General features: G+C 42.8%; 2 protein-coding genes across 12 annotated transcripts in view; both read right to left on the reverse strand.

Annotated features, from left to right (window-relative positions):
* The window catches only part of YAP1 (Yes1 associated transcriptional regulator), a 167,394-nt gene extending 157,271 nt beyond the window's left edge, over positions 1–10,123 (reverse strand). For 3 of the 8 annotated variants that reach the window (XM_032762876.2, XM_032762875.2, XM_032762874.2), the window contains exons 1-2: positions 9,565–10,096; positions 4,322–4,572 (exon numbers count right to left, since the gene is read on the reverse strand). In XM_032762876.2, coding sequence (XP_032618767.1) covers positions 4,322–4,572; positions 9,565–9,849 — 536 coding nt within the window. In that variant the 5' untranslated portion in view covers positions 9,850–10,096. Of the gene's footprint in view, positions 1–4,321; positions 4,573–9,564 lie in introns of all 8 variants that reach the window. The other 5 variants (XM_032762872.2, XM_032762873.2, XM_032762878.2 and 2 more) reach the window with 4 other exon arrangements.
* An 851-nt stretch (positions 10,124–10,974) lies between these two features.
* CFAP300 (cilia and flagella associated protein 300) overlaps positions 10,975–24,786 on the reverse strand; it is a 37,545-nt gene continuing 23,733 nt past the window's right edge. For 3 of the 4 annotated variants that reach the window (XM_032762880.1, XM_032762879.1, XM_032762881.1), the window contains exons 6-7: positions 18,192–18,258; positions 10,975–11,639 (exon numbers count right to left, since the gene is read on the reverse strand). In XM_032762880.1, coding sequence (XP_032618771.1) covers positions 11,508–11,639; positions 18,192–18,258 — 199 coding nt within the window. In that variant the 3' untranslated portion in view covers positions 10,975–11,507. The remainder of the gene's footprint in view (positions 11,640–18,191; positions 18,259–24,786) is intronic. The other variant, XM_075061715.1, reaches the window with a different exon arrangement.

Here is a 24,786-nt window from a genome sequence, read left to right on the forward strand (position 1 = left end):
TTTACCACTGATGAACTCTAGCTACATTTCACAGAAGTTTGCAGCTTTAATGAAGTATAAATGCTACCACCCATGACAGGAATGTATCTGCCTCACAGCTCTAAATCTGCTTCAATTACACTATAGAATAATTATGCTAATAAAACTCCTCTTTATAATGCTGATATGAATATTAATGAAGTATTGGACCACCATATACTGGGCAGAAATTTAAACTTACACATGAAGTTTAAATGATGATGCTGAAATGGACTAATGTTGGGATTTCAACACTGGAACCTAACTCAGAATATCCCAGACTGACACATGAGTACAAGAGTTGGTCATTATAACATTTGGCTATTTTGGGTCACTTTCTCACATGCCTCTCCCGTTGTGAAAATTGTTGCATTTGCAGTTCTTGATCTTTTCAACAAGTGAAATTTCCATACTGTATTTAACTGTCCACAGGATAGAGAGAGTTGAATTATTTTTTTTTACATATTGTATAATTTTGAGGGATATCAATAAAGCACTTTTTTATTTTTCTCTAAGTTGCACAAAATAATGGGTTTTAAACTTTTTAAAATTTGCATCAATTTACATTTTCACAGTTGTGTGAAATTATGGGGAGTAAGACAATGGGGGTCAAAACGTTAAAACTTTTAATCGTTAAAACACAATTGTCATCATATGTCAAAATATACAAAATAAATATCCTTAAATAAAAATTTTTTTTTTCAAGAAGCTTTTTTCTTATTTTTCCTATCCAACAACTGAAGATATGTCTAATACTTTCATCTATTCTGTATAAATGTACAGTACTTCTATTTACCGATTTACCAGAAAGGAACTTGCTTTCATGGAATGGCTTCTGAATGGGGCAACAGGAACAAACAGCAACAATATCAAACTAGTGAAGAGGCTGAATACCTGGATGAGGGGCCAAAACTCTGCATATTGTAGAGAGAACCACTTATTCACAAACAAGAATTGCTTACAGATTCCAAGGCCAGAAGAGAACATAGGAGATCAGACTAGATGGTGATCACAGTCTAATACAGGCCAGAGAACTTCCCCAAAATAAAGCCTACAGTATATCTTTTAGGAAAACATCCATTCTTGATTTTAAAATTGTCAGCAATGAAGAATCCACCACAACCCGTGGTAAAATGTTCCAGCGGTTAATTACCCTTGCCGCTAAAAATGTATGCCCTGTTTCCAGTCTGAATTTGTTTAGTTTCAACTTCCAGCCATTGGATGATGTTTTACCTTTTTCTGCCAGACTGAAGAGCCATTATTAAATATATGGTCCCCTTATCATAGAATCAAAGAATATCAGGGTTGGAAGGGATCTCAGGAGGTCATCTAGTCCAACCCCCTGCTCAAGGCAGGACCCATCGCCAGACAGATTTTTACCCCACTTCCCTAAATAGCCCCCTCAAGGATTCAACTCATGACTCTGGGTTTAGCAGGCCAGGGCTCAAACCACTGAGCTATCCCTCCCCCCCTGGAATCAAGTCAACCCTTAATCTTCTGAAAAGATTGAGTTCCCTGAGTCTATCAGGCATATTTTCTAATTCTTTAATCATTCTTGCGGCTCTTCTCTGAACACTCTTCAAATTATCAACATCCTTCTTGAATCTGGACCCCCACAACTAGACACAGTATTCCAGCAGCAGTCACACCAGTGCCAAATACAGAGATAAAATAACCTCTCTTCTACTCAAGATTCCCCTGTTTATGCATCCAAGGATCAACAAGCCCTTTTGGCCATAGCATCACACTGGGAGCTCCTGTTAAGCTAATTATCCACCATGACCCCCAAATCTTTTTTCAGTCACTGCTTCCCAGACTAGAGTCCTCCATCCTGTAAATATGGCCACATTCTTTGTTCCTAGATGTATATATTTATATTTAGCTGTATTAGAGCACAAAAGCCATATTAACAGCAAAAGTCTGGATACACTTACTTACGTTTTGAGAAAACTCAAAGTATAAATAGACAAATTGCCAGTTTAAATCAGCTTCCAGGACCTATACATGTATTCTATCTAAAGTTCAAAATAACTGTTCTAAGACAACTTCTGAAATATACATTAGCTTGTGCTAAAAAGGAATTCTTCACAAAAAAAAAATTCTTTACTATATGTTTTTGAAATATCCAAAGTGTTTCCCTGGTACTCAGGTTATAAAGATAACACAGGTAATTCTGAACTGCAATGAGGCTTGTGGGCTACACCTGTAGACAGTGTTACAAGACCAATTATGGACAACAAATGCTCATCTTCAAGTGTGAACAGAGCCTTCTGAACTATCCTCATCAGACTTTCCCAAAGCACAGAATCATCCAAGGAAAGTAGAAAGAAAACAGCCTATTAAGCGTTGAAAATCTCCCCAGGTCAGCATGTGACCCAGCAGGGAGAGGTTCAAAAAGTACAGCCTTTATTTTCCTTCCTAACAACCTGGTTTGTTTCCACTCTTTTCTCCTTCAAGACACATCCTTCACAGCTAGCAGCTCTTTCAATCATTTACTTTGGATGTCTGCTTGAGAACAAACGACCTTGCTCATGCAGATGAGTTTGCCAGACTTGTGTGTACTTTCCAGTCTCAGGCTCTTTATTGTTCTTGCTGAAACCTGACCCTTTGAAATGGATACTAGGACACCAAGAAAGGACAAAAAAGGAAACTTGCAGAAAAAAGCAAAAGATTTTCTGTAGTAATAATGAAACTGTAGAAAAGCTTTCCAAGATCAAATCCATCCCTCTGCTTTCACCTGAATGAGCATAATTAAAGAATCAATTATAAAAGTGTATTTAAGTGTAAAGACATTTTGCATCTCTTATAAAGCAATAAAACCCTTTCTATAAAATTGAAATAGTCAACAATTACTGAAAATAGTAAGAAATACTAGCAATTGCGCAATTTTAAATCCATTACATTTGATCTGAATTAGTAGCCTGTTGTGTTTGCAGTTTTGCCCTATTACATAAGCTAGTTCGTAAGAATTAAAGTAGTACAGTAAAAAAAAAAAAAAAAAAAGTTTTGATCTAATTTCAGAATTTATGTTGAGCTTCTCAAGACCAAGTGGGAAATAGTCTCAGCTGGTGTAAACTTGCCACCTAATTCCAAAAAGTTCAAAGGTGCAATGCCAATTTACACCAGCTGAGGATCTGGCCTAACATGTATTATTCAGTTACATCAAGAAAAATCAGAGCTACATACTCTTTGGCTACTGCCTATTTTCAGGTTCTTAACACAGAATAATCTCCCAAAGAATTCAGGCTTGAATACTTTATTTTGGTAAACATGACAGAGAAGTTTACAATAATCTTAAAGCGAGCAAGGTATGACTACGCAAATGCTTTATTTGGTTCAAGTAAACTAGGATTATATATATATGCTTTATTTTCCCTAAATTCAAAATGGCAAATAATGGGCTACTCGGAGCCTTCCAGTTTAACAAAATGCTAAAAATAAGTAAAGGAAAATGCTAAAAATACAGCCCAAGTATTTGAAGGCCAATTCTATGTCGTGCTGCTCACTCTTTCAGAAAGGAGGATAGGCTCCTGCTGCTTTAGAAACTACACCGAAAAACACTCCCTAATGGATTACATATCACACTGCTGGCATGTGTAAGTTCTTGCCAGCTATAGAAGAGGGTATGCTAATTTCAGTAAAGGAAAAAAGCCAAATGTGCATGAGTAAGGAGCAATTTTCAAGAATTTTATGAATTTTCCCTCTCAAGCCAAACAATGTAAAATTGATTTAAAGAACAATAAACTCCAACCCTGTAATCAGATCCACGTGCCAATGGACACCGCATGGGCACAGGAGTCTGCATGTGTGGATCTGAATGCATAATCAGTGCCTATATCATTGCACTTTGAACAATCAGATAAATACTTTACTCCTCTCACTACAATATCTTCGCCAAAGTTACTTAACATTTTTAACATCCATTTTATAGCAATGTGTGTGACATTTCCATTTATTTTGGCCTAAAGGAGAACTTTATGCAATTCAAAATATTATATACATTCAAGTAATTTTTAAAACACAGAAAACAACCACATCATATTTAAGCAAATGCAGAATAAGACATATTTAAAACACACAGGATTTTCACAAGAGCTGAACACTCACACTTCCAATTGAAGTCAATGGGAACTGCAGGTGCTCAGTACTATTGAAAATCATGCTCTATAGTTTTAAAATACATTTTACACTAAATGAACTTTAGTAAAGATGCAGCAATTCCTACACACAGAGATTCTTAAACATGGAACACAAACTTTGTTAGGAAATTCAGCTAACCTTTTTTCAAACAGATTTTACTTACTTCAGAAAATATCTCTGGCCAGATGGCGTCTTAGCCATCTCCCAACCTGGTGGCAGAGGTACATCATCAGGAATCTCAAATGAAGACTGGCGGAGATGTTGAGAAGAAGGTGCAGCTCCAGGACCAGTCACTACTCCAGAGGGGGTAAGTGTCCCTGGAGAGACAGCTCCTAGTTGCAGCGAAGCTGGAGAAGAATGAGCTCGGACATGTTGAGGAGTCAAGGCTCCTGCTGACCCTGCATCAGTGCTGGCCTGTCAGGAGTTAAATTGTTATAAGATATTTTACTTCAGCAGAAACATGCCTGTTGGAATACAATCTACCTTTAACTTACTGCATGTTTTCTTGACAAGCAGGCAAATATGTTTTTTCTAAAATTCTACTTACTCTGAAGTTGCTAACATTCAAGGATGTAGCCCAAAGTAGATTACTTAAGAGCTAGCTTGTAAAACTTTTACATATACCTACAGAATATTAATTTTAAAGGTTTCTCGTTCTTGTTTAGTTTTACTTTGTACGCATATAAAAAGCCATTTTCTTTGTGAGGATCATATCTTAAGGTAGGGGCGGGCAAACTTTTTGGCCTGAGGGCCGCATTGAGTTTCCAAAATTGTATGCTGGGCCGGTTAGCTGAGGCTATGTCTCCCTAAACAGCCAGGTGTGGCCCGGCCCCACCCCCTATCTGACCCCTCCTTCTTCTCACCCCCTGACAGACACCCCCCCATCCAACCCTTCATTCCCTGTCCCCTAACTGCCCCCCCCAGGGACCCCTGCCCCATACAACCACCCCTTCTCCCTGTCCCCTGACCACCCTCGGGAGCCTCTGCCCCTGACTGCCCCCCCCACTTCCCCATCCAACCCCCCCCTCCTTCCTGACTGCCCCTGTCCCCATTCAACCCCCATTCCCTGCCCTCTGTCCGCCCCGACCCCTATCCACATCCCCACCCCGACCACCACCCCGAACACCTCTGCCCTCTATCCAACCCCCACCCTACTCCCTGCCCCCTTACCACACTGCCTGGACCACCAGTGGCTGGCAGCGCTACAACCGCACTGCCCAGAGCGCCAGGACAAGCAGCCACCCTGCCTGGCTGGAGCCAGCCATGCCTCCGCATAGCACAGAGCACCAGGTAAGGCTCTGGCTTTGCAGCTGCACTGCCCCAGGAGCTTGCAACCCTGCTGCCCAGAGCATTGCACCTGCAGAAGGGCAAGCTGAGGCTGCAGGGGAGGGGGAACAGCAGAGGAGGGGCCAGCGGGGCACGAGTTCAGGGGCAGGGCTGGGGGCCATAGTTTGCCCACCTCTGCCTTAAGGCCTGATCTTATCCCCATTCTTCAAAGGGTACTCCTGTCATGCCTGATTCACAGTTCCCTTGCATACTGAATTGGTGGAAATGACTATGCAAAGTGGGTGTAAACTACTACTCTGAATTGTTGGTGTATTATACCTATCAGTGCACAGATGTAAATGACTACTCAAGTCCACTGGCTTCAGTGGGAGTTCCACATGAGTAGTGACTACAAACTGGGCTCCAAAGGACTATTTCATTACAGTACAAGATATGATATGCAAGAAAAGGGCTCCCAACCTTCAAGTAAACTGTACTTTAATTTATGTATGGTGCATATAAAAAGAGAGCAGTATTAGCCACAGCCAGAATGTGGATAAACAAATCAAATTTTCCACGAATATCCCTGCAAACCTTCCTCAACCCTGGCCCACAAAACCCTGGGTCTTTCTTGAACTGAGAACAGTGAATCACGTTAAAAACTGTGTTCTTTTTCCTGATATGGACACAAATCCACGGAGAACAAAAAAAATAGCTATGAAAACTATATTTAAATGTTGACAGATATATATGAGGGCATTCACTTCCCATGTACAGTAGGATAATTTGCATACCTACATTTTATGTAAATGTCAGCCCTTGCCATGCACTGTACCTAGGTATAGCAGAATACATGGGGCTATGAACTCAGATGTGTACACCCATCCCATTTCTCATTAAATCAGCTACTGTGCTTTATGATGTAACAGCATGCAAACTCTCAAAAATCAGAATTTGGCCTATGTTACACAATTATCTAGTGTCTGCATTTTGCTAAAATTTGTAAAAAGCAACCACGTATTGGAAGGACATAACTCACTCAAATGTGAAGTATTTGGTTTTCTGGATTTTAACCAAATACTTAATATTTTCCTTACCTAAAAAAATATAAAGATCTCAAGGTGGATATTCTTATGGCAGTATCAGACAAGAGCCAAGGAAAAGGGACACCACCAGCACAATCATTTTAAAATGAAAAGGCCAACAATTAACCCAATAATCCTATGGCTTCAACTGGCTTTTAACTACATGATTTACTACAATACATGGTGCTGGCTGGTTTTAGGACAAAGGAACAAAGATTTTAGCTAAATTGTGTACTCTAGTAGCATTTGCGTACTCTAGTAGCACACACAGCCCCCAAGCTTTTAAGGTGCATGCTATACGGATAGATATTAATAACACGCACCTCATACAATACGTAGCTGCATTTACTGTCGCCTTAATATGTACTCAACAGTATACATGATTACAGCATCTAGCTATAAATGATTGCTGAATACCTATTAGTATACCTTTGTGCATAAGAACACCATGATAAAACTTGCAAGTAAAATTAGTTGTAAGAAGTATTAGCTGTACACATAGTAACCTTCTTCCAAATCTCAAGAGTTCAAACGGGCTGTTACCACCCACTCCAAATGGGACAAACTCTGTGAATCAATAATTCATAGTTCTGTAAGTTACAAGAACGCAAGAATCAAGAAATAACCCATCCTCACCACTTTCTATTTTCTTTGCAGTCCTTTAACTCAGGGGTTCTCAAACTCTGGGTCAGGACAGGGGTCCTGAGGTTATTATATGAGGGGTTGCAAACTGTCAACCTCCATCTCAAACCTCACTTTGCCTTCAGCATTTATAATAGTGTTAAATATATAAAAATAGTGTTTTTAATTTATAATGGGGGGGTCGCGCTCTGAGACTTTTTTTTTATTTTTTTTTAATATTTGGGAAATGAATCAACTCCTGGGCTGAGAGGATATGCGCCAAGGTTTAGCTTAGAGTAAAATTTTTACAGCCGAGTTATAAATCCTTCCAAACCAGAGTTTAATAATGGAAATGTTGACAGACCCTTAACTACAGGAGTACCAGGCGCCAGTGTAATACAGAGCAAATCTCTTTTCTATTGGCTACACAGATAAAGTGACAATAGCTTACAATAAAGTCTATTTTATAACTTAGCAACAAAGTTCATTGCTTAATAAAAACATTTGAGCAGAGAGGCAGTTTACAAAAATTTAGTAAACAGCAACCTAATTATTAACTTTTAGTCATATTTATATCAACACTTCAATCTTGGCACATGAGTCAAACTGCTTAAAGAACAAACACTGTTAGAGACTTATGGGCCCAATTCTGCAACTCTTTTTCAGCCTGTACTTTAGGCTTGCAGGATTTTGCCCTGTGTCTTCAGACTACAGGACTGCAGAAGGCAAGTTGTTTCAGTCCAATCTGCAGATATTGTTAATTTAATGGCACTTCAGTAAAGCTGAAAAGTGATTAGTACCAACAGGGACCAAAAAACCAATGCACTGGAATTAGCTTCTGATGTGGGAAATTTAATCCTACAGAGTGCAATGATGAAATGGTGGAAAAGCCACATCCATATTGTTTTTTTAAAAAGTTTGGACACAATCCCTTTATCATCCTCTCCTCCTCAGCCTCCACTCAGATAAATAAACAGTGTGAAGATTACATCAGAGAACCAAATCCTTTTGTTCTTTCAAGTGAAACATTTCTAAGATTAATTTTAGGGGCTTTAAATCCCACTCTCCCGACAAAAGTTGGAAGACAAGAGAGCAATTATTGGGTGCCCAAGTAGGCTGCTGGCAAGTGAGAGGCCCTGGCAGAGACTGGGTCTAATATGAACACCACAAAAATCAGCTGTTGAGACTGATAACTCCTGCTCAGAACTATTTATAAGATTTCCCAACTAAAATCCCTAAGAATCCCAGGAAGAGGGGTGCACGCCCCCGCCCCCAGTAAACGGGGGAACTGCCCCCCAAGAAAGGGAGTGAGCCCCCTGCAAAACTCCTGAATGCAAGAGTGGAAGGCGCTCCCCCTCCCCCCCACACACACACAGGGGAGAGGAGGGGGCGCTTCCCCCCCCCCACACACACACACACAGGGGAGAGGAGGGGGCGCTTCCCCCCCCCAACACAGCCACACAGGGCAGAGGAGGGAGCGCGTTCCCCCCCACACACACACAGGGGAGAGGAGGGGGCGCTTCCCCCCCACCACACACACCACAGGGAGAGGAGCGGGCGCTTCCCCCCCCACACACACACACACAGGGAGAGGAGGGGGCGCTTCCCCCCCCACACACACACACACACAGGGAGGAGGAGGGCGCTTCCCCACCACACACACACACACAGGAGAGGCAGGGGGCGCTTCCCCCCCACACACACACAACAGGGGAGAGGAGGGGCGCCTTCCCCCCCACACACACACACACAGGGGAGAGAGGGGGCGCTTCCCCCCCACACACACACACACAGGGAGAGGAGGGCGCGTCCCCCCCCACAACACACACACACAGGGGATGAGGAGGGGCACGCTCCCCCCCCCACACACACAGGGAGAGGAGGGGGTCGCATCCCCCCCACACACACAGGGGAGAGGAGGGGCGCTTCCCCCTCCCCCCACACACCACAGGGGAGAGGAGGGGCGCTTCCCCCCCCCACACACACAGGGAGAGGAGGGGCGAGCCCCCCCCCACACACACACACCAGGGGAGAGGAGGGGCGCATCCCCCCCCCACACACACACACAGGGAGAGAGGGGCGCATCCCCCCCCCACACACACAGGGGGAGGAGGGGCGCTTCCCCCCCCCACACACACACAGGGCAGACAGGAGGGGGCGCTTCCCCCCCCACACACACACAGGGAGAGAGGGGGGCGCTTCCCAACCCCACACACACAGGGACAGGAGGGGCGCTTCCCCCCCCCCACACAGGGGACAGGAGGGGGCGCTTCCCCCCACACACACACACAGGGAACAGGAGGGGGCGCTTCCCCCCACACACACACACACACACAGGGGACAGGAGGGGGGCGCTCCTACCCCCCGCCCCCAGGGCGCTAACGATAGCCCCAGGAGAGCTCCCAGCTGCGCCCCCGCCCGGCTGCCCCCTCACCTGGCGCGAGTGGGCCTTGGGCTCGGGCGGCTTGAAGAAGGAGTCGGGCAGCTTGCGGAGCCGCATGGGCAGCGTGTGCGGCACATTGGCGCCCTTGGGGTTCATCACCGCGTTGAAAAGCGCTTCCAGGTCGGTCTCCGAGTCGCCCCGCACATGCACGATCTGGTGCCCGGCCGGAGGAGGCCCCGCGCCCGGGGTTTGCCCGGGGCCGGACGGGGCGCCCGGCGGCGGCGCCTGTTGCTGCGCCGGGGGCTGGGCTTGCTGCTGAGGCTGCCCGGGATCCATGGCTCCGCGTCCGTACCGGGGCTCGGCGACTCAGAGCCTGGGCTCCCCACCCCGCATACCCCGCTGCTGCTGCTGCTGCTCAGACCCCCACAGCGGGAAAACACAACCGGCAGCAGCAACTGGCAAAACAAGCCCGACCGAGCAACAACTTCCCCGAGCCCGGCCCAGTCCGGCCGGCGCCTCTGTCCCGGCGGCGGAAACTAACTCACACAACACACTAAACAAAAGTTCTGAGATGTGCCCGCCCGCATCACTCCCCAGCCAGCTCCGCCCCTTGCGAGCCCGCCCGCACTGTATCCTACAGCCAGCCTCTAACAGAGTCCAGCTGCGCCCGCCCGCACAGTATCCACTCAGAGCCGTCGGTTTCTTCTGCGCCCGCCCGCACAGAATCTGGCAGACTCAGTGGCCGATATCAAGTCCTGTGGAACTCCTGCCTGTACATCCAGGAGAGCCAGGCCTTTTGCACCCGCCCGCCTCATTTTTCAAGCATCTACTCCCGCCCGCCTGCATTTCCCTGCAACGCAGAAATCCATGCATCGAAAAGTTAAAAATAAATTCCTCCAAACTTCCAGACTCCTGTTGCGCCCCACCCCCCCGGAATTGGGCAGAAAAAATAGCACCCCCTCGCCCCCAGAACGGGGTACAGGATAAGAGATGCGACTTCTCCGATCCAGCCCCCAGGAGAGCGGCACCGCTTCCCCCACCCCCATCCCCTGAATGGGCGCGGGAGCAACCAGTCTTCCCACCGCCCCCCTTTTCCACCCACGGAGTTAGGCAGGCGCAGGGAGGGGCGTAAGTGAAGGAGAGAAATGGGATCCCTGGCCCTCGTCCCCAGGCTGGGGGGAAGAGCTGGAACCCGCCATCGCACAGTGGAACCCCACCCTCCCCGTAACTCCTAGATTTCACTAAGGACACTAATTTTGCTACGGAGTGACGGTTCTGGGAGAGGGTAAATTACACAGAGAAAACATGAGTCCAGTGGAAACCTGCTTTTCAGTCCATGTAACCCAAGAGGTTAGATTCAGTATGCTGCATAATACAAACCAGTGAGTGTATAACACAGCTCTCATTTATTAACTAGATTATGTAAAATGAAATGTGATAAAATTAGTGACAAAAAGAATAACAGTTTTAATATATTTATTGAGGCTTTTGAAACACAACAGGTAACAAAATATAGGGGGTTGAAAGAGCAAGATTCATGGACTCTTGTAAGAATTCCATGCAAGTTAATGTAAGTCATATTCAGACAGTCTGATGCACTCACTATGGCCCCAATCCTGTAAAGATTTATGTATGATTAGTTCCATTGCCTTCAAGGGGGGCTTAGGCAGCTATATCCTTAAGTAAAAGTATGTACAAGCATCAGTGTTTGCAGGATCTGAATCTTACAGTTAAAGTCAATTTAGCAAGAGCAAAGACTTTTTAAACATTTTGTATAAAATTATGATTTTTCTGTGAACAGAAAACATTCCTTCTTAATAATTCAACAAAAACTACGGAAAATGTATATCACAGTTCACATTTTTGCATAGCCAGGCAATGTGTATTTCATTGAAGGGAAGGGAACTATGGAATTTTTAATTAATTCCATATAGAAAGACGAGCTCCTCCATTCCATTATACTGCTAATACACAGAATTGGAGATTAAGAATAATCAGTTAAAAAATAAGCTCCCACCAAAAGAATGGTACAAAACATGAACAAGTCGTTTCAGAGGATCCACAATCAAGTAGGCAAATGTCTGTTCATGGCTTTTGGTTGAAGGATAGCACATACCGTTTTCATCCTGAGGGGGGGAAATCTAGTATTAATAACAAACTAGATGTATACTACAATCATTAAACAGTTTTATTTGAACATTATGAATTCTTACATTCAATTACTCTTATGTTCAGTTAATATATTATCTACAAAATGCACTGTGACAATTTTGCGGACAGTGTGGAGTTCATGTTAATGGTAGAATAGATGCCCATTAAGGCAAGAATCCTGCAAACACTTGCATGGGTAAGTAACTTTATGTAAGTCAGTAGTTCCATTTAATTTAATGTGTAAAGATATTCACCTATGTAAGTGTTTGCATAATTAGGGACTAAATTACAATGGTTAAAGAATAAGGATCTGATCATACTGCCACTGAAGTCAATGGCAAAACCTGTCTTAACTTCAATGGGGCCCTAAATATAGTCTCTTACTGACCCTTTTCCAGTCAGGATACACTTAGGCATCTGATCACCATCTCAGCAAATATTTACATACTCAGAAATAACTTTCTCTGTATTTACCTAGTTAGAGCTACTGCATGTTGTTGAAAGTAATGTCCATAGTTTTAAGATTCAAGAAAAATGAGAGGAGCAATATCAAGCTATGTTTGTGAATCCGATTTTATTGATTTCTGACTGTTATCAAAGAGCTCAATCTGGTAGTCCTTACTCAGGCAAAAGGGAAGTTTTGACTCTGTAAAGGCTACAGAATCCCACCTAAAGTTTGCTGGATAAAAAAAAATTATGTGATGTATTAGTACTACTGTGTCAAAAAGTAACAGTGATCAAAATATTGATGCCAGGAAATACAATCTGACTTAAATGAGGCTGAGTTTTTGCACTGTGTTCTGGGTGCCTTTTAAAGTAATTTTAGTTAGCTGAGATATACTGTATTGTATTTTTTCTTTGCACTAGTTTTAGATAAGAGTAGTTCTATCTGTATATTTCGGTGCCTCATCACCATAATATTTGGATGCCTTATACACAAATTAAGAATAGCATCATTTCCATCTGCAGTTCTAAGTTTAAACAGGTAGTGGGTGTGTGACACTCGGTTGACTTACTGATGCCAGAGCTGGACAGTTTTAACTGCTGGCTTTGGAGAAATGGAGATAATCTGGTGATGATTTGAGACAGCATATGTGTGACATACTGTAAATAATGATACTATTGAACATCTCTCCAAAACACCATGTGTAACATTTTATCAATACAGTATATCTTAAGAGTTGGCAAATATATGTATGTGTTTGTATTTACTACTCTGGTGCCAAGAGCACTGCTGTAGTTAAGGATGAGTTAGCATTCAAGAAATTTCTTTGTTATTTAATATCATAAATACTTCAGGTTTCTTCGTGCTGAAATTTGGTTATATGCAAATCATTTGGACTTCTTAAACCATTTTGAGTTCAGAAGTATACAATTGTTACAAACATTTCTAATACTTTCCTTCCCCACTCTCTCTGGACTGCCAAAATCTGTGTTAAAATACTTATATACATGTAACTAAGTCCTAAAATCTAGTATTAGTTTAATTTTTTTTGAAAGGTCAGAAGATTAAAAATTGAAAAGTAGTTTTGGAACATATTCAGTACCAGTGTATCACAGTGCTTTCTGTAATTACATGGTTTCAGCACTGAAAGCAGTGTTACCAAGTTGTCAAGATAAGCATATGGGGCTGGGGTTAGTAAGGAGGCCTGACATGACACAGTGTTTTCATTATGCTGATGACTCCAAGCTCTATTTCTCTATTTTATCTGATCCAGCCAGTTTTTGGTAGAGATTGGGCTAGGTGGCTGAGGCTCAGTCCGCATGAAAAGGAAGTGATGCTCATAGAATGAGGATTCCACAAGAAGATATAGTGAGGATTATCTTTGCCTCATTAATTGAGGATTCATGTGTACCATTTGTTACTCCAGTTTTCAGAATTAGCATTCTATTAGATTCCCAGCTGCTGTTAGATGATCATATAGCAACAGTGACCAAGACAGCTTTCTTTCATCTATGTCTGGCTAAGTGGTTGTTACTATTTCTTTCGGATCCGGACACTACCAATATGATCAATGTCTTTGTCACCTCAAAGTCAGATTACTATATGCACGCTCCATAAAAACTACACCTAAATCAACTCAGAAACTGAACCTGTTTTGAGGTAGTACAGGTACTCAAGCTAAAGTATCTTCATTTTATAAGAGGAAACTGCGCACAGGCTTTTCTCCGTGGTGGGCCTGGATTTTGCAATTCACTCTCCCCCTTCATCTGAAATAACTCATGTTTGCTGACCTCAAGAAAATGCTGCAAAGCCAACTTCTTTTCCTAGGCTTTTGGGAAGAGGGCTTGTACTAAGGACAGGGATCTGTGATTGGAATGGGATTTCTTCCCCATCCCTTCATTTGTTGGTTTTGTGGAGACCACTGAATATATTCTTGTTTATTATGTTGATGGTATTTTTAAAATATGACAAAGGCACCCAGAAGTCTTTTTGGATGTTTTACCTAAATCTAACCAAACAATAATATAAATCTCTAAAGTTGATGTCAAACCAATACCAATTCACAGATATGAAAACAACTGCAGATATGAAAGAGTGTTAAAATAAAAATGCTAATAAATAATTTTTGGTTCCAGGCATATAGTTTTAGCATTTTTTATATGAAAAGAAACCTGAGTTTAATGGGCAGGAGAGAGGTGAAAATACTGACAAACACACAAGAGATTATTTTTTAAAAAGCGTTCCAAAACGGTCTATGAACGATGCATGATAGTTAAAAGATGATGGCCCACTGACGAAAAACTGGGCCACCGGTAGTGTGTGTTGTCTGCAGTGACACCAACTCTTTTTCTTTTGGAAGATGTTATCTTAGGCCATGGCTACACTGGAGAGTTGCAGCACTGGTGGTGGGTTTACAGCGCTGCAACTTAGTAACTGTTCACACCTGCAAGGCACATCCAGCGCTGCAACTCCCTGGCTGCAGCGATGGCTGTACACCTGGTCTGCTTGGGGTATAACAATTGCAGCGCTGGTGATGCAGTGCTGCTCCGCAAGTGTGGCCACCAAAAGTGCTGTAATTGGCCTCCAGGGTATTAGGAGGTATCCCAGAATGCCTGTTCACAACAAACTGGAAGAGTGGCTGAACTCCGGGAATCCCCAGAGCTGCTTATCTAAAAAACAAACACGGCTCCTGGTTGCTGGAGCGAGCGAGGCAGGGAATTGCTTTGAAATGTTCACAGCTGTTTGCTTGAGGAAAGAAGCCACATGGCGGAGGGGGAGGGGGAGTCCGTGTTGAGCAGCTGCTTATGTGGTCTGAAGGCTATTTAGGAGGCATAATTGCATTTAGTGAATAAGAGAGGGGTGGGGGAAGGGGTCAAAACTTTTTAAAATGATTGAAGATAGGTGCTGTGTATCTTCCAGTCCTTAGAACTTGCAAGGCAGGGAGCTGACAACAGTGTCAGCTCCAAAATCCACTCTCTCTGTCTCCCCCATGTCCCTGTCCACTCCACCCCACCCCTCTTTTGAAAAGCACATGCAGCCACTTGAAACACTGGGATAGCTGCCACAATGCAACACTCCCACAGCGCTGCAAATGCGCCACACTGCAGCGCTGGTAGCGTCAGTGTGGCCACACTGCAGCGCTTTCCCTACACAGCTGTACGAAGACAGCTGTAACTCCCACGCTGTACAGCTGTAAGTGTAGCCATACCCTTACATTTAAGTTGTTGCATGCTCAGGTGCATGGTGGAGGATTTGGAATCGATCTGCCTAGTGGAAGAAAATAGCTGGGAAGCATTGTTAACACTAAGCTCCTTTGTTACTCTAGCCTTAGCTTCTACTGATTCTATCTGTGAGTTATATAAAATAACAGTATGATCTAGATGGCTGCACTGGGGAGTATGGCTCACTTACGCTGTACAGCGCTGGGAGTTACAGCTGTCTTCGTACAGCTGTGTAGGGAAAGCGCTGCAGTGTGACCACACTGACAGCTACCAGCGCTGCAGTGTGGCCACATTTGCAGCACTGTTGGAGTGGTGCATTGTGTGCAGCTATCCCACGTCAAGTGATCAAACTGATATCCTCCGACGTCTGGTGGATCTTTCAGGAAGAGCAGCGGGTACAGAGTGCCACTGCAGCCCATGTTTAACCACCCTCCAGTACACCATGTTCCATATCCTCTCTCACCCAGACGTGTTAGATGCGTTGGGAAGGCTTTTCTGCAACCCCACCCACTCCACCCCGGGACAGTCCAACCAAAAGGCTGTCATTACATTGAAATGTGCTTAATGGCCTTTTCCTTCCTCCTATCCTCCTCCCAAACCACACCCGGGATACCTTGATAATTCTCTGCCTCTTTTATAATTACTTTTTAATAAAGAATACATGCAAAGGGGAGGGGGTTGCTTACAGGGAATGACTTTAATAAAGAATACATGATTTTTAAATGAAGTGACTTTATTTCCTTAAGCAAGCTGTATCAAAGGGAGGGTGGGTTGCTTACGGGAAGGAGTCAATGAAGGGGTGGGGTTCATGAAGGGGAAACAACACATCAAGTCACACCGTACCCTGGCCATTGATAGAACTCGTTTCAAGGCTTCTCTGATGCGCATCGCTTCCTGGTGTGCTCTTCTAATCGCCCTGGTGTCTGGCTGCGCGTAATCAGCGGCCAGATGATTTGCTCAGCCTCCCACCCGCCATAAAGGTCTCCCCCTTACTCTCACAGAGATTGTGGAGCACACAGCAAGCAGCAATAAAAAGGGGCATTGGTTTGGCTGAGGTCTGAGCAAGTGAGTAATGTGGCGCCAGTGAGCCTTTAAACGGCCAAATGCACATTCACCACCATCCTGCACTTGCTCAGCCTGTAGTTGAACAGCGCCTGACCATTGTCCAGGCTGTCTGTGTATGGCTTCATGAGCCATGGCATCAAGGGAGGCTGGGTCCCCCAGGATAACTACAGCATTCAACATCGCCCAACTGTTATTTTCTGGGTGCTGGAAGTAATTCCTTGCTCGCCTTTAAACAGGAGCAGTGCTTCTGAAGACGCGAGGTCATGACACCTTCTGGCCATCCCACGGGATGTTGGTGAAAATCCCTTTGGACCACCAGTGCTTGCAGCACCATTTGAAAAGTACCCCTTGCGGTTTAATGTACTGGTGCCCTGGTGCGTCAGGGCCAGATAGTGGATATGGGTCCATCTTCGCCCCCCACAGTAGGGATCCCATTGCCAGCAAAGCCATCCACTGATGACCTGCAGGTTCCGAAGTCACAAACCTTTCGTAGCAGCAGCTTAATGGATTGCTTTTGGTACTTGCTCACAGCAGCCCCCCACGTAGATTTTCCCACTCCAAACTGTTCCCGACTGATCGGTATAGCTGTCTGCGTTGGCAAGTTTCCAAGGGCTATTGCCCTCACTTCTCCACTGTCGAGGGCGCTCTCTCTTGGTATATGGCGTTTCAGGGCAGGGGAAAGCAAGTACAAGTTCAAAGGACAGTGTTCTTAGGCATGCGAAAGTTCGAAAGCAACTGGCGAATCGTCCACACCTGCAAAAACTATGCGTCCCACCAGTCTGTGCTTGTTTCCCGCCTGCCCAAATCGGCATTCAATTGGGTAGAACCTGCCCCCATTACCAGCGATAGCTCCAAAACGGAGGCCCAGCTTTGGAGAATTCAGTGTCCATGTCCCATACGCTCTCAGCACCACGCTGCGTACTGCCTCCTGCCCCATGCCTTCAGTTCATGGTTTCACCATAGACTGCACGAGAATGGCGAGGTGTTTACAACGCACAGATTGCGTTACTGATCTCAGCAGGGTCATGCTTGCGTGCTATGGCGTTGCTCAGTTCACCAGGCAAAAAAGCGCGAAATGGTCGTCTGCTGCTTTCACAAAGGGGGTGAGGCTGTACCCAGAACCACCCGCGACAAGGATTTTGCCCCATCGGCAGCTGGGCTTCAACCCAGAATTCCAAGGGGCGGGGAGACTGCGGAACGTATGGATAGCGCTCGGAATAGCTACCCACAGTGCACGCTCCAGAAATGACGCTGCTCGACCAATGGACGCACACCACCGAATTAATGTGCCTAGTGTGGACGCGCACAATCGACTTTATAATATCTGTTTTATAAAACCGGTTTAAGCTAATTCGAAATTATCCCGTAGTGTAGACGTAGCCTAAGTTGCAGCGCTGTAAACCCACCACGAGCGCTGCAACTCTCCAGTGTAGCCAAGCCCTGGGCTGGAATGTATTGCTTTGCATAGGCTCTTCTCTCTAGAGCTCTACACCTATATTCCTAGAAAGCCACAGGGCTCAAAATTTATTTTTTACTGAATAGAAAATGAAGTGGTGCTCGTGCTCATTGGTGAAATGTTATTAAAGACTAGAACAAAGATGACACCAGCAAAAAGGGTTAATAAAAAGTAGTGTGCCTGAACAATCTCTTCAAATTTAATACTACATTTTATTTACATTTTTGTGTAATTTTCAAATCAATTTGATATTTTCATGTTGTATAATTAAACTTGAGAGTGTGTTTTATGCCTAGCTCTCATGATGTATAGGTGCCGTGGCAAGAAAGTTAATACTTACATACGCAGAAACTTTGAAGACAGTTGATGTAATAATTATTTCCTTTGTTACAGGATCCTTTTGAACACTGAAATATGGGGAAATAACCCATATTTAATACCAGCATCTACAAAATGACTAATAGACTTCTTTAATATTTACTAAATTAGTTGCCAGCTTTTACATTATATTCTTGCTCAAATCTATGAAGGGAAATTTAGTGGTTAGGACTTGATCCATGTCATCTCTATCCTAGAAATGGTTGGACATTGCAACGTTTATAGAAAGTATTGAATTATTTTTTAAAAATTGGGGCTAGTTTCTCCTTATTTCCATCCACTAAATTACAGCTACATCACAGAGTCACAGTAATGATTCCAAAGCTAAGGTTGTAAAACAATTTTCATTTTCATCAGAGATGCACCTCTCTCTCTTAGCTAATTAATATTTTTACCTCTTGTATTTTTTGGGTAGAAGAACTGCAAAATAAAAAAGAGTGATTATCTTAAGGATGCAAAAAGCAAGAGATGTGGTCGCCCATCCATTTATAGTTGGAGTGGTTTATATATTTATTTAACATATTTTTCCAATAAGGAATGTTTTGAAAGGGTGTATCTATCCGGTGGGGTAATGTATTGTACAGGGGTGTGATTTTTAAAGTGCACTAATGTATTGCAGAGTCTATACCAGGGGTAGGCAACCTATGGCACGCAAGCTTATTGTCAGTGGCACTCACGCTGCCCAGGTCCTGGCCACTGGTCCAGGGGCCTCTGCATTTTAATTTAATTTTAAATGAAGCTTCTTAAACATTTTAAAAACCTTATTTATTTTACATACAACAATAATTTAGTTATATATCATAGACTTATAGAAAGTGACCTTCTAAAAATGTTAAAACGTATTACTGGCATGTGAAAACTTAAATTAGAGTGAATAAATGAAGACTCAACACACCACTTCTGAAAGGTTGCCAACCCCTGGCCTACACAGAGCAATTAATATGCAACACATTAATGAATGCACTTTAAAAGTCACACCCCCATAGAGTGCATTACCCCACTAGGGACACAAGCCCTAACTTAGGAGTGTTTTCTGTTTACTGCACCTTTACCTTTCTAAACTACCAACCTATTTGTGTGAAACTGTCAATTTCCTCAGTTATAATATCGGCAGACATCCCAATGCTTTTTTCACCATGACATTTTTTCAAAATTACATCATTTTCTCTCAATTTTATATTGACATATTTATCTTTACATTTCTTCAGAAATCAGATAATATAGCCTCTACCAATTTTCACTAATTCCACATAATTTTTATTTACATTAACTCATTATGGTGCACTTGAGTCTTGTAGATTCCATACTTCATACAGTTCTGAGAAGCGTGTTAACTCACAAAACGCCTTATCATGAAGAGGTTCAGTTTCTGAGACAGATTCTGCTGGAGTCTAATAACTAATTAGGTGAGTCAGACTTTAGGCATTAGTACTTCTGTTCATGTTGTACACCACAACAGCACAGAGCAAGTGGCCTTGGCAACCTGTCCTCTTTTACCAAAGCTTCTACTTATTGAAAAGAGAATGTGAACTAGACAAAAAATAAAACAAAAACCCAAACTGCTCCCATCAATACAATCTCTTTAACCAATAGGCACCTGGCTTCTTTTGGTTTGATGATATCATCTGTAGGATCGTAAAGTTGTCACTTGTGGATTATCATCAAATCTACATGCTGTGGACTGGGTCTCTCTTCTAGTACATCTCTTCTAGCAGAGATTCTTAAACTAAATTTTTTCAGATATTACAAATGTATCTGCAGATCCTTCTAGCGTTAGTTGCTTTGTATGAAAATGTTCAGCAGCCTTTCACTTGCATGTTTCTTAATTCAAAAAAGGAAATTCTAGGTTGCCAACATAGATAGTGAAAAGGGATGTTGTTTTTTGTTTTAAATGGGCTAGAAATTCAGAGGTATTTTCTGTTTCCTGTTGGCTTCCTGGAAGGAAATTATAATTTTCAGCTTCAGTGTTTGTTTCTAGTACATAATGCTTTGGAAGCACCTCTGTTAAAACTCTTAGGCAGAAATTGTGACCCTATTGAAGTCAATGGGACCATGATTTTACCCTTATGCTCTGACATGTTCATGTGAAAACAAGTCTAAGAGTCGCAATTCATTTTTCCCTAAGAGTTTTAGGGAAAAATTACTAGCCTTCTTAGATACAGTGATATTTCCAGTGATATTTCTCCAAATCTTTCCATCTATTTTTCACACTTAATTGTTAAACTGGGAAACATCCATATTCCATAAATGGCTATATTAACCTAGATCTGTTCTCTTTTATAAAAAGGAGAAACCTTTTCACTGTTTCATACTTACTTTGAGCTCCAGTTATACCTCTGAATCACCATTATATTATGTTTTCCACACACAAAAGAACAACAACATGCTTTCAGATAAATTTAGTTTAGATCAAGGAAAGGAACAACAACAAAAAAGCACGTGAAATCTCCATGAGCGTGAGCACAGTGTGCAAGAAACTCTAACAGCTGCCACCTTAAAGTGAAATTACTCTCCAAAATGGAGATGGAAAACCTCATTAGAAATTTAAAGGTGCAGTCCACAGAAAATATTTATAAATTAGGAGACCATAATCATTAAATCTCATGATAAACTGTGTTTTAATTTTAATCAGGACATGTTGATTAGAAAGCATACTTAAAAAGATAATGAACAAAAGTATCTACATTATTTTTCACAGATATGCTGAAGCAGTCACGTGACATGAAAGTCTTCAGGTAAACCTAATCAAAATAAGGAACGGATTGGAATCAAGCAGTAACTAGTTTCTGTAACAAATACACTGAAATCCCCAGCACAGGGACTGCAATTCTGACAGACAAATGTGGGTCACACCAAGGTAGAGATCCTTGCATGTTATTCTTTCCCCAAACCCTGGGCGCACCTGTCACAGTCTGGTCCAAAAAAAATTATTTTGATCTACTAGAATTTAGTTTAAAAGTTGGAAGTGACAGAAGATCCAGCAGAGCTAGGTTTCTGAAATAAAAGGTTTCCTATAAAAGTAAAAAGGCTTATGGAAGAGATATTACCAAGTTAGTGATTATTTTGAAAATCAGTAATTCCGTGTTTATAATGCATGTATGTAGAATTACTCTTTCGTGACATTTTAAAAGAAGAGACGTGTAATTAACTTGGAATACAGTAATACTGTTTGCTAAATCAGTTATTTATAATCCTTCTTTATATTTGTAATTTCCAGTGCTTAGTGGATCATCTTATGAAGGGAAGAAATATTAATAAATTGACCTACATTGTAAGTGATAAAATATTAAAAGGTTTGACATTTCCTTTTATTAAATAACATTTTGTAATAATTTGAATTTTGGGTGGAATAGTGCTGAGACTTGCAGAGTTTGTTAGGTACAGACTGTTGTAAGAAGGAGGGATAGGAAAAGATCATTAAAGAGTTGCCACTTCTAGGAGAGCTATTTTAGAGATCTTTCAGCTTAGACTAAAGCACCCGTGTATCCACATACTGAGTATTACAGAAACAACCTCAATAGACAGAGAGTGGGAAAGAAGAAAATGAGATTAGTGATGTAGGGGGAGGTCAAGATGATGTACAACTTTAAGAGAGAAGTTGAAGGGTTTGGTACTAATGAGGGAGGAGCTAGGAAGCCAGTGAAAGGATTTAAAAAGAGGGTAATATTATCAAAGAGGGGGTTGAGGAAAACAGGGTTAGCAGCAGCATTTTGGATAAACTGCACATGAAAAGGAGACATCAGAAGGGAGAACATTATGTGTAATTCAGAAATATTGAAAAGGAAGAAGCAACAAATAAAACCCAGGAGAGAGAAGAAAGAGAGAAGAGCCTAAAATGACATCATGGTAGCAACTTTGGTCATGGGATTAACAAAGATCTCAGTACCTATCAAGATGAAAGATGTGGGCTAGATTGATAAAAGAATGTGGGCACCTAACTACCACTTTAGGCACCTAAATCCCAGAATCAGGGCCCACTGGGATTCACAAAACCCACACTCAGCTGCCCTCAAACATGGTAGGCACCTAAAGTCACTCAGCACCTAAATTTTGGCAGTAAAAAAATTCTCTAGGAGCCTATGTTTCTGTCTCTACATATGCACATTGCAGCCACACCAGGAATCTGGACACCTAACCCCAGAATGATTCACAAACCAGGGGAAGATAAGCATTCATCTACCTTACTTAAATGCAGGGCCCAATCTGTTAGGAAGCATGCTCAGAGCTCACCTACTGGATTGGGCCCCCCATAGATGCACAAAATGGCCAGGGAGGGATGAGGAGGAGTTGAAGCCCAGTGCTGAATCTGATCCACTGTGCAAAAATAACAACAGAATAATTTTGTGTGTATGTGTAGACCCAGGATCCCCTGCTCCAATTAAATTTTTAATGGTATATCCACTATAGAATCGCTTCAACAGGAGACACTAAAGGAGCCCCTTCGCCCAGTGAATCCCTGTTCAAATTCCTTCTCCCCAAGTTGGGGAACTTGAACTAGGGGTCTCCCACATCCCAGGTGAGTACCCTATCCTCTGGGCTTTAAGTTATGAGGGAGGTCCAGCTAGTCTTCCTCCTGCTGCTTGCAAAAAACAACAAACAAACAAAAAAAACCCGTAGGCACCTAACACCAAGAGAGGGTTTGCATCTCAGAATCCCAAGCACAGGGACATCTCCCTGCAGCCTCTCTCTCAGAGAGAGGTGAGGCTTAGGACACACCCCTTGCCTTGGCATCTCCCTTTGGCTAGCTTTGGCAGGTAACCAGCTAGCATGCTGACTTTTGTGAATCCCATCTTGAGGTGCCTATTGCTTCCCATTCATTGCATATGGAGCCTCAGATGCTGAACTCAGGCTTTGTCAATCCCAGTTATTTTCTAGGCACTAGGCAAACCAGCTAGAAATAGTCCAAAAGTTCAGCTGTTTAGGTTCTACAGTGACCACCAACCTCTCCTCAGATGAAGAACTAAATGTTCGCATTGGAAAGGCTGCCACCACTTTTAGCAGATGAAAAGAACATGGAACAATTCAAAGCTTACCAAGACCAAATGCTAGTGTATCGAGCTTGCTTCCTAAGCATTCTCATGTATGGTGGGACAACATGGACAACTTATGCTCATCAGGAGAAAAAGTTAAACAGTTTCCACCTATGCTGTTTACACTGCATACTCAAGATCAAATGGCAAGATAAAGTCACCAACACAGAGGTTCTTCAAAGGGCAAATTTACCAAGTGTGACAGTCCTGCTCAAGCAAAGACGATTGTGCTGCTGGACCATCTGAGCAGGTTGCAAGACTGAAGCATACCAAAGGACATGCTACACAGGGAGCTATCACAGGGAACAAGAACAACAGGATGTCCCAAGCTTCGCTATAAAGATATATGCACACAAGATATGAAGGAATTTGGAACTCATCCTAATCAATGGGAAATCTTGGCAACCAGTTTTTAAGGCCAAGCTTGACAAAGCTCTGGCTGGGATGGTTAGTTGGTGTTGGTCCTGCTTTGAGCAGGGGGTTGGACTAGATGACCTCCTGAGGTCTCTTTCAACCCTAATCTTCTATGATTCTGTGATCGTAACAAGTGGCGCCATCGTCTCCATCAGGGCATCAAAGTCCATGACAGGAGTAGCTCCTACAGCTTGAAAAGAAAAGAGCCCATAGGAAGCAAACAGCTTCTAACCAAGATACATACATTTGCAATAACTGCCAAAGATCATGCAAATCTTGTATGGGACTATTCAGTCACATGAGGTGTTGCAAACCATCTACATTATAGGCTGCAATTCCCACCGTCTCTTGCAGGCAAAAGGATGCCAACAATAGTTAAGGGTGGTGATGCTGAGCATTAGCATACCTATGTTTCTTTGTGAATCTAGCCCCTGGAGTTCAGCTTTGGAAAGACTGAATTTGAGATGGGAGTCCAGCTGCCAAAAGGTGATGCCTGACTGGCAACTGAAGAGGACAATGGCCACAGAACTTATGGGCAGAGGGGAAAATCAAGTAAGAAATAAAGGAAAAGAATAGGAAAAAAAGTCTTAGCCTAGAGATGGAAGTTAGTGATCTTGGTTAGGACAGTTTTAGGGGAGTGGAGAAGGCAGACTGGAGGGATCAAGGAGAGAAAGTTGAAGGAGAGTAAGTAAAACGAGTAAACAGCATATTTTAGGACTTGAAAGACAAACGAAAGGAGAAACAGACAATTTCTGTTGTCTCTAAGGAAAGAAGCAAGAATGAAGGTAAGGGAATGAGAAGGAGCAAGGAAGACAATGAAACAGCAGGGGAATGGAGTCAAGGGAACAAGTTGAGGCTTTAAAAGGTAGATAGTACAAAGGTAAAAGTCAGATTGGCATCAAAGAAGGAGATAGAACTAGTGAAGGGGTGAAGCAATTTTGCCAAATAATTTCTTGTTTTTAAAAGTTTGCAAGATCCTGGTCAGAGAAAGCTGTATATAAAAAGAGAAGCCAAGAAGAAGGTTTAAGGAGAGTTGAAGATAAAGAAAATCCAGCTGGAGATAGAAGCCCAGGAGTGGCTCAGAGAGTAGAAGTAAAGCTGTCTAGAAGAAAG

Source organism: Chelonoidis abingdonii, chromosome 1, assembly GCF_003597395.2.
Source record: "Chelonoidis abingdonii isolate Lonesome George chromosome 1, CheloAbing_2.0, whole genome shotgun sequence".
Lineage (NCBI taxonomy): Eukaryota > Metazoa > Chordata > Testudines > Testudinidae > Chelonoidis > Chelonoidis abingdonii.